Source organism: Chenopodium album, chromosome 1, assembly GCF_948465745.1.
Source record: "Chenopodium album chromosome 1, dcCheAlbu1.1, whole genome shotgun sequence".
Lineage (NCBI taxonomy): Eukaryota > Viridiplantae > Streptophyta > Magnoliopsida > Caryophyllales > Amaranthaceae > Chenopodium > Chenopodium album.
Genome location: NC_137834.1, coordinates 82,476,527 through 82,493,443, shown reverse-complemented (window position 1 = coordinate 82,493,443; position 16,917 = coordinate 82,476,527). Strand labels below are relative to the sequence as shown.

The following is a 16,917-nucleotide window of genomic DNA, read 5'->3' as shown; positions in this document are numbered from 1 at the left end:
AAACATCAAAAGTTACCACCTTCTTGCCTCCCAACTACCACGTGACATCATTTTGGGCTCATTCTTTCCCTTTCCTCCCTATTTCTCTCCCATTTCTCTTCCATAACCCGATTCTTACCTTCTCATTCACTTATTTTCCCGCAAAAATTCAGAAACTCTTCAATTCACTCCTCCAAATCAAAATTGACGGAAAATTATTAGTGGTTTGGGGGAAAAAAGTGAAAGGGGAGATGAGAATCCAAATAGGAATGAGAAATGTGAGGGAAATAGGGAGGGAATGGAAAGAATTAGCCCAAAATGACGTCACGTGCTAATTGGGGGGCAAGAAGGTGGTAACTTTTGATGTTTTTGAAAATAGAAGGTGGTAATTTTCAAAAAAAAAATAGAAGGTGGTAATTGCTAAAATGGACATAACAGAAGGTGGTAATTGTCAAAATTTCCTTAAATTAAACTAATTTAAACTTAATCAAACTTAAATGTAGCATAAAAATGAACTAAACTAATATGTGAACCGAATTGAAGTACCGTTAACTTCAGACTAAACACACGTAGAGGGCCTACGTACTTAGGACTTTTAAGAGGGCCGACTTATGGTGCAGTGACACCAATAGTCACCTTACATCCTTAAGGTGCGAGGTTCAATTCTCACCATTAATTAATTGATAAAAAAGTACTTGTGATTTTCCACTAATTAAAAAGACACTTCCTCTACTAGTGATCATTCATTAACCAAATTCAAACAATAATCAATCACTCTAACTTACTGTTGACATTTTTCCACAATTATATGACCCTCCAAATAAAAGAAGGTAAAAATGGAAAGAGGCTACGGTTCCCAGGAGGGAGGTGGGTATGGCTCAGACACTAGTCGCTATAATTCGGCCGATACCAACCGCTACGGTACAGACCCCAATAGCGGATATGGCGGCGGTACGGTGGTTATGGCTCAGATTATAGAACATCGGTTGGTGGCCCCGGTGGTGGCTATGGTTCAACTGAGACTAACCGCTATAGTAGTACAAACTCGGGTGGCTACGACAACAACGGTAGTTATGGCTCAGGCTACAAAAGCTCTGGTAGTGCCTTTGACAACAACGGTAGTTATGGTAATAAGGCGGATGGTAACCACTATGGCTCAGGCTACGCTGCGGAGGAGGGTTTTGGTGCCGATTATGGTTCGAACCCGGCTAACCTCTATGGTTCAGGTTGCTCAAGAAACTACCAAGGCCCAGGTGGTGGGACTGGTGAGATGGTAGGTAATTGCTACGCTTAAGGCCGGGTACATAGTTATGTTTTTATCGATATACTAACTTCGTTACATATTAATTGCAACTTCGGGTTTGTGAGAGATATAATATTTTAAATTTGCAATTAATATGTAATGGAGGTAGTATATAAAATTAAATACAGTAAAATTTACAACGTGAATAGTGTCACCCTCTCAAATGAAACAACAAAATAAATCAATGTGACATCATATTCAAAATATCTATATGCAAAAGAAAAACAAAATAAATCCACCCAACTAACATTATACTCAAAATATCTACTATATGCAATATAAAATTAAAATTATTTTGTCCATTTTTTTTTTGGAATTTTTGCATCTTGATTAATCTTTTTCCTTATCTCTATATTTTATCTTATATTTCTAACCATTACACATTGATCATCAATTGTTATTAGTTATTTCATATGGTACGTATGTTATTTCATACTTGTAATTATTAATGCATACTTCTTTGTGTGTTGTTATCACAAACATTAATCGTAAGATGGAGTATATAGTTGCAGTAATTTTCATGAGGCAAATTTGTTCATTTTCTTACAACTCACTATTCAAAGCTTAACTTTTATGGAGAAAAATCTATAATATAGGTATTAATTTACGTTAGTACAAGAAAACTTTGTACGTAAGTACTCCCTCGGTACTCTAATGAAGTGTAAGTACTCCATCCTTACTCTAATATAGTAAATGCACACTTTATTATAGTACGGAGGAAGTATATATGTGATACAAAGTAGCCTTTTGAACCCGGACATTTAATATCGACTTTGGCCTTAATAAACATCTCTAAAATTTCAAATCCACAGTGCACGATTCCTGGATCCTCCACAGGGGGTGGCGGCTATGGCTCGACTGAGACACACCATTATGGCTCCACGGGGGATGGTTACGGTGAGTCCGAGGCGATGAGGTATAGCAGAGAGAAAGGAAGGGGCTACAAGAGGAGTGGTTGCTTCCCGTTCCGATGCTTACGCTTTGGTAACTATTTAATTCTTGCAAGACCTCTTTATTTTGTTTTCAGTAGATAACACAGATATTACTAGCTCCGTTTCATATTTTTTTGCAACTTTGGAATCTCTTATAGTATTTTACAAATAATACCAAAGTTGCAAAATTCATGAAACTAACCGAGGTAATAATTCCTTTGTTTAGTTCTAAATGCAATATTCCCTTTTTTTTTTTGGACAACTTCAAATTAAATGCGACAATTTTTTTTTTCTTTTTTTGTAAGTCGTGTTAATGGTTTATAACATAGATATTATAAACTAAGGGCCTGTTCATATTTACTGAACTGAGCTGAACTGAACTGAACTGAACTGATTGGAGCTGAACTGAACTGAAAAATTAAAATGTATAAAACTGAACTGAACTGAACTGAACTGATTGGAGCTGAACTGAACTAAAAATAAGTAAATATGAACAGGCCCTAAATCAAATGAACATAAAAAGTCATGTTCTCTTTTTTTAATTCAAAAAAAAAAAAAATTTGATACAAGTAGGTTTTTTAGTTGTTGACATGCACTCTAGTTATCATTCTTAATAAGCTGTTTGTAACAACGAAGCTTCTAGCGTAGTCATCGACTATGGACGACTACGAACGACTATAATAAGAGATTAAATCTGAACCGTCATATTCTTTGTTCCTGAATTTTAACATTTAAATATTGTGTTTTTAAAAAATTAAAAAATCTAATTTACACATCATTAAAATGCTGACAAGTCATCGACCAGTCAGCAAAGTCTTGTTTGTTTTCATATTTTTAGAGGGTTAATTTTTTTAAGTGTACTTTTTTTTATATATATATATACTTATATTCAATGTTTATTTTAATTTTAACTGAATAATTCTTGTATGATTTCTTTCAAAATCACTTTGATAGCTTCATACTCATATTCATAGTTTCAACTTTCTTTAATGGCGTACTCCACCTTCAACCTTTAGCTTTTGTTCAAATCGCATCCTTAAACTAAAGTCTATAACAATATTATTAATGTATAATCATTATATTTATGCGTAAACTTAAATTAGTTAATGAGATTGAAATCATTTTTGTTTTTGATAGAATGAAACTGAAATCAATTTAATCATATATATACATACATAACTTGGTTAAAAAAAAACCACGTTTTATCTTACGATCTCTTGTTTAATTTTTATTAGTCATATGATTTCGTGCTTAACTGTTATTAGTCATATGATTTCGTGTTTAATATTTAGTATATTAGCCATATGATTTTTGAGTAATACGCCATTATTGAATGTTGAAGCTACAATACCATTGATGAACTTGGGAGTTAGTTTATGTTGAAAAAATAAATAAATAAATAAATTAATTAAAGACTTACGTGATAAATATTTTGTGTATAGATTTTATTGTGTATGCCTTGTAGGCAAATCATAATAATTTGTTTCCTTATTGTATGCCTACTGTTACGCCTTATGAAATTCTCATAGCTTGTGGGCATGTTCGGCAAAATATAGCTGTGAAGGTAGCTGTAGCTGTGGAGATAGCTGTTAGCTGTCAACAAGCTGTTAGCTGTGGAAAAAGATAATTTAGGTATGATTGTTCGGTAAAGTAGTGGTTGACTAGCTGTTACATTTAAGAATCAATATTTTATTTTTAAAACTGTACATTAAATTTTCAAAAGCTACTTCAAAAGCTACCTCTAACTTCAAAAGCTAATAATCCTAGCTTTTAATAAAAGCTACCTCCACCACTAAAAGCTACTAGAACCATTACTTTGCCAAACACTCACATTTTTTGTTGAGTAGTGGTTTGACAAGTCAAACCACTAAAAGCTACCTAAAAGCTACTCAAAAGCTAGCGCCGAACACACCCTGTATTTAGGTTGACTTGGTGTTTTTTAATATTGAAGGAAAATATTGAATATTCCCTCATCTTTTATTTTCTTTTTTTTTTCTTGCTTTTGAATAAAAATAATCCCTCATATTTCATTATTATGTATTTTGCCTTTTTGTTTGATATAGACATCATTATTTGGGGAAGAAATATATGACAAAAATATATATTAACTTAATCTTTTTTTTTTTTTTTTTTTTTTTTTTTTTTTTTTTTTTATCAACTTTACTTGAAATCAACATGAACTTACATCGATCCCTCAATTTTTACAAACATATAAAAGTAATAAGTATTAATTTTATAATTAATTTGGAATTCTATATACGTTTTGATATTATTTCTAGCTACATTTAAAATTGTAAGAGATTATTTAACAATTACACATGCATGCATTTAAAGTCATTACAATCAAATTAGTTGTTAATTGACGAGCTCTAAATATCTCAATTAAAAAAAAAATAATTGATTTGCTTTAAAAAAACAGAATTATAATTGTGTTAAAAAATATCTAAATTGCATTAAAACATATGATTTTTTTATGTTTATTCTAGCAATTTCCTTAAATCATGGTGATATTTTAAAAAATATTTATCCTTAATCATTTTTTTTTTAAAAATATATCCTTAATTATCTCAAATAGTACGAGGTGTCAAAAAAAAAAATTATCTCAATATACTTGTCAAAAATTATCTCAAGTTAGAAAAAAAATCAATTGGCAAAAAAAGAAAATAAATCAAAATACTGTTATTTACCCCCAAAAAAAACTAAAAATAAAACAAAAAAATAATAATAATTGAAAGATTTGAAACGTGCCCCCCCCTCCCCCCCCCCCCAAAAAAAAAAAAAAAAAAACAAAACAGTTATTTCCTTAAATCATGGTATATTTTTTTTTTACTAATTCTATCCTTAATCAACTTTGCAAAAATAATTTTTTTTTTTGACAAGTATATTTTTTTTTTTGAAGAAAAGCAATTAATATTTTTGACAAGTTTATTATTTGTTCATATCTTTTACTTTCTATTATTTGTTGGTGTTTCAATGCAATACTTATTATTTGTTCATATCTTAGTACTTTCTATAATTATTTGTTGGTGTTATTTGAGCATGTTAAATAATAATTATATAAAATTAATAAAAGTGAAACATCAAGTACTAATGTACATATTTGTTCATTTTAAAATGAGAAATAATTCGTTGGGTTGATTTTTTTTTTCGTGTTCCACTCGATTCACATACCCTTTCACCGTACATTTATGTAATTTGTATGGAGAGATTGACACATTTGATTGATAGAGAGGTGAGGTTAGGAGGGTGGAAACCAATTCGTGCAAGTCGAAATGGGCCATCGGTTTCATACTTAGCCTTGGCCGATGATCTAATTTTATTTTGTGAAGCCTCGACAGAGCAAGCGCAGATTATGAAACATTGCTTGGATCAATTTTGTATAGCCTCTGGGAGTAAGGTTAGTATTGAAAAATCAAAGATTTATTTTTCAAATAATACCAACTTCGACACAAGGGATAGAGTGTGTGAATGTCTGGGCATGGATCAAACTGAGGAATTCGGAAAATACTTAGAAGTTCCCACAATCAATGGTCGTACCTCTAAGCAGGAGTATCAATATTTGGTTGAAAAAATCAATGGAAAACTAGCGGGCTAGAAGACCAAGACTCTATCAATAGCTGGTCGATCAACACTAGTACAGTCCACCTTGAGTACGATTCCCTAGTATACAATGCAATCGATAAAGTTGCCTAGATCAACCTGTGATATAATCGACATGAAGAATAGGAACTTTCTATGGGGTGAAAGTGAAGGCAAGAGAAAGGTGCATCTGATTTTGTGGCAGAACATCACTCGTCCAAAAGCTGAAGGTGGGCTGGGATTTAATTCGATGAGGGATGCCAATAAAGCATTCCTTGCTAAGTTGGGTTGGCATTTGTTAGCTGAACCCAATGCATTGTGGTCAAGAGTTGTAAGAGCTAAATATTGCGACAATCGTTGTGACCTTGACATGTTCAAGGACAAAGTGAATGCCTCTAGTACTTGGAAAAGTATTATGAGTAGTGTGGACATAGTAAGGAAGGGAATGAATATGGCTGTCGGGAATGACTCTCAAACTTTTTTCTGGCATAATAGATAGGCTACCTCACAGCCTCTATTGGAGTTGGTGAACAGAGAACCTCCGCTACAAGTGCAGGATATGACAATTAAGGAAATGTGGGACAAAAATGTGGACTGGAAGCTTGAGCTTTTCTCAGATTACCTTCCTGAGAATGTATTGGGAGAAATTGCTGCACATTCTGTTATTGATGATGAGGAAATTTAAGAGAATAAATTTAGCACTTGTAGCAGTAAGAATCCCAAGTCATGAATGTTGATTTTCAAAACTAAATGGCGCCTTTATTACTAAAAAAAATGGTAAGAGTGGCTACAATCAATTTCAAATACTAATAATCCACAATAACAATTTCTTTTCTTTTTCAGGCTGAAATTTCTAACTAGTAAGAGTTACTTTGAGATGAAGGCCAGCATAATTGCTAAAATAACACAAGTTGGCAGAAACCATGTCATAAAAGATAAAGAGTTTGGAAACATTAAGTACCATTTAAGAGCCGTACACGCATATCTTTCAAGTTCATTGGATCCAAAAATCCATTGTCGGAAGTATCAGAAGCATCATTAGGGTGGATGCGATCCCCACTAATGCTGTTTAAGCTCTTACTATATCGTTTGACAGTGGGCCAATCAGCAGGTCCCAGTTCTTCATCTTCACCGAGATCCCCAAATGCCTCTAATACTTTCTTTTCCATTTCGTATTTGGTAAATTCCAATATGCGTCTCTTGAAAAAGAATAATACTAGTACATTATAAATGATGGAATTAACACCAACATTAAAGTGAAAAGTACCATAATAGCACTAACAGTAATACTAGGACGAAAAATAAAGAAAAAAAATAGATATATAAATATGGAACAAGAAGCCACAAATAGTAGCATAATAAAATTACATTTGATATCTGAACATCTTCTACAGACATAAAGGTTCAAGAAGATTAAAATGTTCAATACTAAGGGATCCTGAATCATTTTGTTCACCCACTTAAATCAAAACGCCCAAAAATATATCAAAACAATATGGTAAACTCCATAGCAAAGAGATTATCAAAAAGCCTAGAATTCCAAGATGGACATGACATTGTGTTAAAGATAAATTCTACTGCTTTATAAGTGGTTTTTAAAGTAATGAGAAAAAAAACACGCTAAAGGATTCAGAAAAAGGTAAGTGGAAGAACCAAAGAACTGACAAGAGAGAGGAATAAGGGATCCAATTATTCCATTTTCATATTATGTTCTGAAGGTAGTGGAATGCCTTGGCCAATCCACAGCAGCTAGCAAATAGTTCAATAGCAATTATGCAGATTCTGAGAGGCTTAATTTGTCTTCTTTCTTAGCTGGAGGACATGATTCGATTTAGACGAATTCTTCCATCAGATAGGATACACATTTGATTGATTCAAATCAACTTATATACTCTAAATCACAGGAAATCGTCTGGAAAAGTGCAAAACTAAGCTATCTAGAGGCAGTTGCAGTTGGCATCTGATAAACAAGCCTAGGCCACACCCGTCACTAGTTTCCACTTTATACAACCAAGGAGATTCCACTTCAAAAACATATGGCAATGAGGGGAGTAGCCCTTTAGCCTTATAAATTGGACACAACTTTCTTGTTTCTTCAATGTGGGATACACTTCCCAACACTTTTACACTCTTTCGATGTGGGACAACACTTTCACTTACATGTGGGTTTGCTCATAGGCTCAACAGCATCAATGTGCTTCCATAGTATTTTTGGAATCAGTCGATGCTATATTCTTCTATGTACAAATTTTATTAGATTGTCAAACTTTTTATATCTTATGAGACAGAGATTCCTTAAATTTCATAGCTAGGCGCAAAAAGCAGTATGTTAAATTAGAAACAATCACCAGAAACTAAGTTGCATGCTTCTGAAAGGACCACTCCCTAAAAAAATTAGAAACCAGTCATGACTTATGGATGCATAAATTGTAACATTTATAAGGCTATAGTAAAGGACTTTTTGGACCAATAAGAATGTGACGGAATCATACTACCACACCACAGAATTTCTCACAGTTATCCGACACTCTGAATTACCAGACATGGAAGCCATCTAATAATTGATGCACCGAATCAACTAAATAAGATTACCTTCGCTTTTGATAACTTGTCCATCCCTAAAAACCGCAAGACAAATTGTGTGGTTGATCCATTTATGATTAGCGTCAAGAATACAATTCCGCCAGTGAAAAAAACAAACTGCATCCACAAATCAAAACAATAAGCACTAAGAAGACTAAGTACACATATAAATCTTAGTTCCATAGAATACACAGGATCCTCTATTGCATTATATGTATATCATCTTGGTTTATCAGGTTCATACCAGTGTTCCAGTCTGCGTACTGAGATAAGCTGGGTCGCCACTAGAACGCTGAAACATCAAATAAATAAATATTTAATTCGCAGTCAGTAAAGGAGAGCAAAATTCATGCACAGGCACACAGATAACACACACAGACAGTCACAAAAAGGGTAGAGGAGGACAGATAAAATTGATAAAGTCCACCACTATGGTTAACCTTTTTACAATCGATGCTAGCACAGGGAACATAAAGCACCCAAAAAAAAAACAAAATTCTCAATAAAGGTATTCAATCCACATCTTTACTTTTACATTATTTAAGTAATTTCTTTAAATAAAGGTAATTAATCAAATATATATAGTAATACAACTATAATCAAAACAATATAAAAAAAAAAATCAGAAGCATCATGGTGACAGAATATAAAGATGTAACAAGACTTTCTAAGCGACCCAAGGTTCCGTAGTATAAAGTAAAGTGGTTTCTGGTGGGCACTGTATTCTTTTAATTCCGCACAAAATGCACCACATTTTTTGACTATTCTATGCCAATTATTAGCTACTTAAAACAAACATCAAGCAGAATTACCATCAAACATTTGACTTAACAAACACAGATCTAAAAGCCAGCTTCTACAAACAAAAAGACCTGAAAATAGCAGAGTGCAGACATCAAGCATAACAAGCTGAACAGAAACATAAAAGCTGCTTAACTTACCTTTACAGATAATGAAATAGACAATGCTACAGCTCCCCGCAACCCTGCCCATACTAAAATCATAGCTTCTTTCCATTCCATACCATAGCCAAAATAGCATAGAAATGGGTACAAAACTCCAACAACCACTCCCCGAGCAACTAGGACATATACATAAAGAAGGATCAGATAGCCCCATGCAGTACCTGAAGAGAAACAAACCGTTAGAAATGGGTATAGGGTAGACAGAAGAAATAGGTTGCAAGGTAAAACCAAACAAGTCTCATAATTTTAAGGCCACTAGGTCTATATTACTACTTTCTATTACAATGTCAACCTGAATTCGGTGTATCACATTCACCTATTAGGATTAAAGGTACATAATATCACATTTATAGAGGAATCTTTAGAATTATAGACAGATATCAATAAATAACCCACAAAAAGAAATTCCCCTGCACTGTGTAATGGAAAATTTAATCTGAGCCAAACAGAATCCAAATCCCATTCTGTCCCAAATATACAACCAGACAGGAACCTGGCTTCAAGCACACAACATTGCAAAAGACACCCAATTTATTGGTATGCCAATAAGAGTAACTCATCAAGAACTTTTTGGATCATATGCCTACAGAAGAAAATGAACCGTCACTTTTAAAGAACAGTCCTTTACAAATGAGCAAATGCCCATGAAAATAACCCAGAATGTATCAGGGAAGAATAATAAAATCTAAGACAAGAAAAATATCAAATCCCCTGTTTGTCCCAAAGATACAACCATTGTTCTCTGGCCTCGAGTATTAATTAATCAATCAAAACCAGCTAAACTATTGGAGATGCTCCACAACTTTGTGAATAAGTCCACTTGTCCAATTTGAAACAGTAGGATTGTTCAAAGATATAAGCACCAACATAACAGCAGGTGAAATGATAACCCCCCTCTTCTGTATGACAAACGCGATATAGCTCTACTAAATTTATAGGTATATCTATCATGTTGCTAAAGCCGTGATTTCTAACCGAGATTGGGAAGTTGTCATTTCACATTATTTTCGTGAAGCTAATCGTGCGGCGGATTGGCTAGCAAATTATGGTGTGAATGCAACGTAAAAGTTCATCCTCTTTGAAGCAGTCCCGAGGGATCTTAGAATCGTTTTATTGGAGGATTTGGGGGGTTGCTTTGCCTCGTATGGTTCTGAATAATAAGATTGATTAGGTGTGCCCTTGTGACATTTTGTTAGCTTTAGATTGTTGTTCTTTATGTTTTTGTTTTTTTTGTTTCGTTTGTTTATTTTTCTAGTTTGTTTGTTTTTCTTCTAGGGGCTTGCCCCTCTCTTTCACCAAAAAAAAAAAAAAACTGAACTGCTAAACGTCGCTCCCATTTTACATACTAACGCTCCTTTTTTGACATGAAAGGACGATATTGCCCTTCGTGTAAATTGTAGTGCATAATGGTATAATATCATTCCCGACCCCTCCACTTACTACCACGTGGTAAAAAAAAATCCCGAACTACCACATCCGACCTCGGCCCACCACATTCGATCTACCACCAAAAATCCAAGTTAATTTTTTTTAAAAAAAATTTACTAAGCATTAGCAACAGGTTTAAGACGATGGATGTCGACAACATTCCGACACCGAAAGCTTTGTCGGAGGATTCCATAAGTCGTCGTACTTTTTTTTTAAAAAAAAATAAAATAAAACATCCGCCTAAAATTTTAGGATCCACGTAGGTGGATCCACTCAAAATTTCCGGATCCACCAAGGAGGATCCGGAAATTTTAGGCGGATGTGGGAGATCAATATCGATATTGCTCTTTGACAAGGTAGCTACTCTCTGTAAAGTAATTATCACTTGTCTGTTTTATGGATTTCCTCCTGTCCTCCCCTCTCCATGTTATACACTTATACTTCTTTATTTTTAGGATCTATCATTCTAGTTTTGCATTTACACCTTTTCTTTTATCCCGTCTTATCTTATAACAAACCACCAAACATTCCTCTATGAAACAATTGCTAATGCCGCATGGTAGGAGGAACTGTACGAGTTAGGTCATTCTCGCATGCTTTATGACCAACAGAACAAGCTTTGGGAACAACTTGAAGGTTTTGCGCAGAAGGTTTGTAATTATTGTGGAATTCACCACTACAAGTCATCTTTTGTTCATTTTGTATAACACTGGAATTAGAAACTAGCAATGACCATGTAGCCTTTTTTTTTTTTTTTTTTTTTTGTTGCTTGCATTTGCAAAGGACATGAGGTGGAAAACCATTTCTTTATCCTCAAACTTTCTCTGCGATTATTCATATACTACATGTGAACCCTGCTTTGTGTTTGTGTTCTTTTTTACCCCTTCACTAAGCAATACCCTTGCTATGCAAGAAACTCTAGATTTTGTTCACCTGTCCGAACAATAGCTAAACATTCTTTGTGTCAATCCTATTTGTTTGTATGAAACCATATGCTCAAAATTAAACAATTGAATTTCACGCAGGATTTCAGTTCTGCTCACACCTTTTGCATCAATTTTTTTTTGCAATCTTCATTATTTTTACAGCCTAATTAGGAAGTAATGGGAAAGTAGTGTGCTACTGTATATCTTTCATTCTTTCTTGAAAGTTTAGTTAATTAATTAATCTTTATGAATTCACAGGAAGATTCATTCTATGAAGTTTGCAAGTGGATAGCGAATACAAATATTAATTGGGATGGGTACTCTCTTTTGAACGAATGTAATGTTGCTGCTATGCTAAAGGTACAGCTTTCAAGTATTGATTCATCTAGTTGCAATTTCTGTGTGATAATTCTATTCTTTCTGATGATTACATTTGATGTGCAGTTTTACAACAGTGACTTGTGTAACTCATGTCCGTATAGGAAGCCTTTCGTGGTATGTGCACTTAACCCCCCCTGCCTCCTCTTGTTTCCTCTCTCTATATCCTCATTTATATCTTGGGGGTGGTAAAGAGGAATTGTTAGGTTGTGTCATTATATTTAGCAAAGGGTAGGTAGCATAACATGTTGAAATTTAGGTGTAACAGTTTGGCCAGCTTGTCTAGCCACTGAACAAGGTGTAGGATTGTATCCACAGTTTGTTTTTTTGAATGCATCAAGTTAAAATTAATCCTCTTTAGTTCTATATTGTCTTGATCTTCTTATCTATCCATCTTTTTATGATTTTATCTATCCTTTCATATCTTTTTGGTTACTGTGTGGTTAATAACAAGGAACAAAGGGAGATATAAATACTTTTGTTAAATGCTTCAGTGGACTATGACTTAATGGTAGATTGCAAATCAACTGCATTATAAGAGGATTTGAAGATTTTATTGTCTGCCTTTTGCCATAGCAGCCTTAGCCCATGTATGTTTGTTTACTAATTTCTTTTATTATTGTTTGCTACAGGATTACATTGCCCGTGGCCTGGAAATTAAGAAGGTAGCAATGTTTTCTTTGCTTTTCTGCTGTCTACAAGTTATTTCTGTTATGTTTAACATTAATATGTTTACCTTGTTTGTTATTAATTTATTATAGTGTCCTATTGATGATGACATTGAGGAAGCAATCAAAAAGGCGAAGCAGTATCAGAGATTGACGGTAAGGAATATGACTAATGCCCTACTCCCGTTTTTAATGTAAGCGAAGTCATTTTAAAGCGTGGCAAACAGTTTGAAATAGAGGGAGTACAAATGTCGAATGCGAGTTTCCTATTTGTAACTAATCCCTCCCTCCCTTCCTTAATGCTTGCTACATTTCTGTAGTTGTGGTGACACTTTTTTGAAGTTTGACCAGTTTCTCATTCATGCCTGACATGGAGATTATTACGGAGTATGCGAAATGTTATTGGATTTGTTGTAGTGTAGTACCATATACTAGGGCTGAGCAAAACTACCCGAAAAACCGGAAACCCGTTCCGTTACCGTTCCGAAAATTAGGGTACCCAATCCGATAACCATAATGGTTTGGGTACCCGTTCCGATAATTTGTTATCGGGTATGGTTTTTGGGTATCATTTTAAAATTAACGGTTTCCCGTTCCGTTCCGATAAGCAATTATTTTGTTTTTTTTCCTATTTAAATCTATCTTTTCAATATTTAAACTCTTACATTACTTCGTAATCACTATATAATATCAATAATTAGTAATGTTATTAATAATTTGGTCAAGATCATGTGGTATTGTTGTTAATTAGTGTTAAAAAATATCATAATAACTAATTTTTTAAGTTTTATTATCACTATTGGATATTTTATTGGGTACCCGATAACCGTTCCGAAAATCCGGGTACCCGAAGTCCGGGTACTTGAACTTATCGGTTCGGGTTATGGATATCACTTTTAGTGATATTAGTTATCGGGTACCCGAACCGTTAGTACTAATGGTACGGGTACCCGTCCCATGCTCACCCCTACCATATACTACCTCCGTTAACTATTATTTGCAACAAAGGAATATTTTATATCTCACAAATAATACCTCTTTGTTGCAAATAATAGTTAACGGAGGTAGTATATAACTTTTACTTGGTATTCAAGAGTCGTCTATGACCTTTAACATCTCAAATTGTATAATTTAGAAAATTATAAAAAGTTGATATTAATAAATTTACATTTAGACGAATCTAACAAAATCTTATTGGATTATTTTATACTTCCTCTGTTTCGTTATAGTTGCAACACTTCCCTAAAATAGAAATGTCACAATAGTTGCAACACACTATAAAAGAAAGGTTTTTATGGTGGGAATTGTACTATTATCTTTATTTAAATCACATGACACACTTTATTATACTCCTAACAACCTTTTTACCCCATTTTAAGAGTATTATATCATGTGAGGGCCACTTTTCTTAAATACCGTGGTAAAGTGTGTGTTGCAACTATAAAGAATTGGAGGAAGTACATTATAGATATAGATATGCCAAAAAAGTCGGTCAAAGTTTACTAACTTTAACTCTCAAAACGGAATTTATTTGTAACACAAAGTCAAAGATATTATTGGTCTAACATGTTATTGGGAAAATGTTATTTTGTAGACTGCTTAAAATTAAATGTACTAAAGGTTAAGGGACAGTGGGGAGTATATATTGTTCTTCGTTCTCATAAACCTCCCTCAATAATGCGTGAACACACAAAATCCTAAGCTAAGAGATCTTTTAGAATTCTTCATTCATACTGAAAAAAAGGAGTTTCATACATTTATTTAGATAAATATGCACCATAAAGGCATCCGTTTTGATGCTTAGTCATCTCATCACTTCTAGTTCATTTTGCCGAAATTGCTTTTAGTAGTTTATCATGAAATGAAGTTTAAAGCTGTTCACGATGTGTTTTTTTTTCGTTTCTTTTTTCTTGGAGCAGGTTGATGAATATACTTTTTTACTGTTGGAGATATTTAGGGATGTGTTGAGCGAGAAGTGTCAAGAATTTTTGCTTGCCAAAGCTGTGGAGTGTATTGATGTCAAGGCCTTGTACAGCTTAGAGGCTGATGCAATACAGGATTTAGTGGAGCTAAACATGCACTCTTCTGCCCATGAAGAGTTGGATTGGCTTATTAAATCTGACCTGTTGGAACTTATTCGGGTAAAAAAAAACATGGTGTGTTTGCTAAACCTCGCTAGATTATATGCTTTATGGCATCAACCCTTTAATTCTGCACTTGTGGTTATTTAATGGTTAATTCGCCTATTATTACAACCATGGAAATACATGCTCTTTTTTGAGTGAGAAATTTCTAACTATTATTGATTTGTTTTGTTGCAGGTCAAAGATAGATTAAGGACATCGACTATTCCATTTAGTATATTGCTCCATAATGAATTTGAACTGAGAGAAATTGTTGAACTTCGTTATACTGTTCCTCCACCTCTGACTGTTTTTGATTTGATTAGTATTGCTGAACTTCGTCGTAAGGCAGAAGGGAGTCGTTTTATCAACAGGGACCATTTCTTGTGGGCTTTTGATGAGAGAGGATGTGGTACTTGTTTCTGATATTGACTTTGCCTAGATGATTTCTATTATGTTCTTGGTTGATTCTGCTACTCATGAATATATTCTCATGAATATGTAAAGCAAATTCTCTCTTGGGTGATGCTTCAGGGCTCCGTACTGCATTGAAGGAAGAATTAGCCTCGAGGGTGGGTGCAGAAGATCATCCCCCATATTTCATATATGACATTGTGTTAAGATTGGCAAGAGCTGGTATGGTTTCTGATCTTTTTTTTTTTTTTTTTGAGTGGTTCTGATCTTTGTTTTTACGCATCTCTGCCTTTATTGGACATAAATATATGTTTATAAATAAATGAAGATGTTCATGCTGTTTCATATTCTTGGCATGCAGAATATGTGAACCCTAGTGTAATTTATCTTGCCTTTGCGGTAGTTTTTGGCAAATTTGGCTTTTGTACTGAGGAGGTAAATCTCATCAGCCTGGATTTCTTGATGTTTTACTTTCCAGTGTCCTATGCTAAGCATGTTATACACTTCCTACGAATCTGTTTCTAATTTTTCATTCTTATCTTAAGGTCAAAGAATTGCAAGAATACTTCAACCACTTCAAGACTGGTACTTGCGACCTCATTCTCTGTTCTTTTATGTCTCTAATGGCACCAATTTTATGGAACAAATGTAGTAAATTGAATATACTGTCTGATAATTGATACTTTTATGCTTTTTTTTCAGCTATATGCGATATGATGGAACCAAAGAATTTGATGTCCTCGAATGATTGGTATTTTGGGGATGATAGTATTAAGGTTTTTAAGGAACGTCTTGATGCAAATAATGGAATCTGGTGGTACCCCTTCACTGCTAAAACTTTAAGTGATGGTATTTTCTCTATACAGGCAATATCCCCTTGACAAGGACAAGGTGAAATTGAAGGCATTTGGTGTTTATGGGAAATTAAATATATGTAAATTATAAGCTGTTTAGATTTGTTAATATTTGTTTTTGTAAAATATTAAGAGATGCCTTATGGTGAAGTGGTGATCTAATTTCTTTTGGTAATTGGGTTGCATGTACTATTCTGATTTCAGTTGTCAAGAGGTTCTAGTATTATTTTGATTTCTAGGTTCGGGTCTTCTTGCTCAATTGATAGTAAATTATCTATTTATCTTACTCTTCACTCTGTTTGCACACCCATTATCTTGATTTCTTCATTCCCCATTTGCTACCTAGGTTGCATAAATACTTATATGGGTACGGATATGGATACAGAACAGATATAAAATAAGACAAATTTAAAAATGAAAAATACGGAAAAATATATTATAAATTAATACTACCTCCGGTTCAATTTACTCGCAACAAAGGAATATTTTACGTCTCACAAATAATACCCCTTTGTTGCGAGTAAATTGGACCGGAGGTAGTATGATTTTTTAATACTATAAAGGATATTTACGGAGTAGTATTTAATGAAAAAAACCTTTTACAAGGCTATAAAAAAGTGAAAACATGAGTTAAACTAAAGAAATATGGGTTAGAAAATTTTATTTAAGACAAATTTTATTTAATGTAGTATTCATTTAAGGTATCAGTTTATAGTCTTGAGAGAAGACTTACCTAACTTTTGTATTTTTCTTATAAAAAAAAAAAAAAAAAAAAAAATCAGTTG

The 16,917-nt window shown here is 33.6% G+C and overlaps 2 protein-coding genes across 2 annotated transcripts; one reads left to right on the top strand and one right to left on the bottom strand.

Annotated features, from left to right (window-relative positions):
• Positions 1 to 6,638: 6,638 nt before the first annotated feature.
• LOC145616803 (sodium/hydrogen exchanger 8-like) lies at positions 6,639 to 9,483 on the bottom strand. Its single transcript, XM_081671552.1, has 4 exons — positions 9,318 to 9,483; positions 8,621 to 8,668; positions 8,386 to 8,493; positions 6,639 to 6,992 (listed from the first exon to the last, which is right to left on the bottom strand). Exons 1-4 carry the CDS (start codon positions 9,396 to 9,398, stop codon positions 6,747 to 6,749), a joined length of 483 nt encoding a protein of 160 aa, XP_081527678.1. The 5' UTR covers positions 9,399 to 9,483; the 3' UTR covers positions 6,639 to 6,746.
• A 1,853-nt stretch (positions 9,484 to 11,336) lies between these two features.
• LOC145616728 (uncharacterized) lies at positions 11,337 to 16,370 on the top strand. Its single transcript, XM_081671486.1, has 10 exons — positions 11,337 to 11,419; positions 11,954 to 12,055; positions 12,706 to 12,738; positions 12,835 to 12,897; positions 14,661 to 14,897; positions 15,063 to 15,276; positions 15,399 to 15,500; positions 15,640 to 15,713; positions 15,824 to 15,863; positions 15,981 to 16,370. The coding sequence occupies exons 1-10, from the start codon at positions 11,363 to 11,365 to the stop codon at positions 16,157 to 16,159; spliced, it is 1,101 nt and encodes a 366-aa protein (XP_081527612.1). The 5' UTR covers positions 11,337 to 11,362; the 3' UTR covers positions 16,160 to 16,370.
• The last annotated feature ends 547 nt before the right edge of the window (positions 16,371 to 16,917 follow it).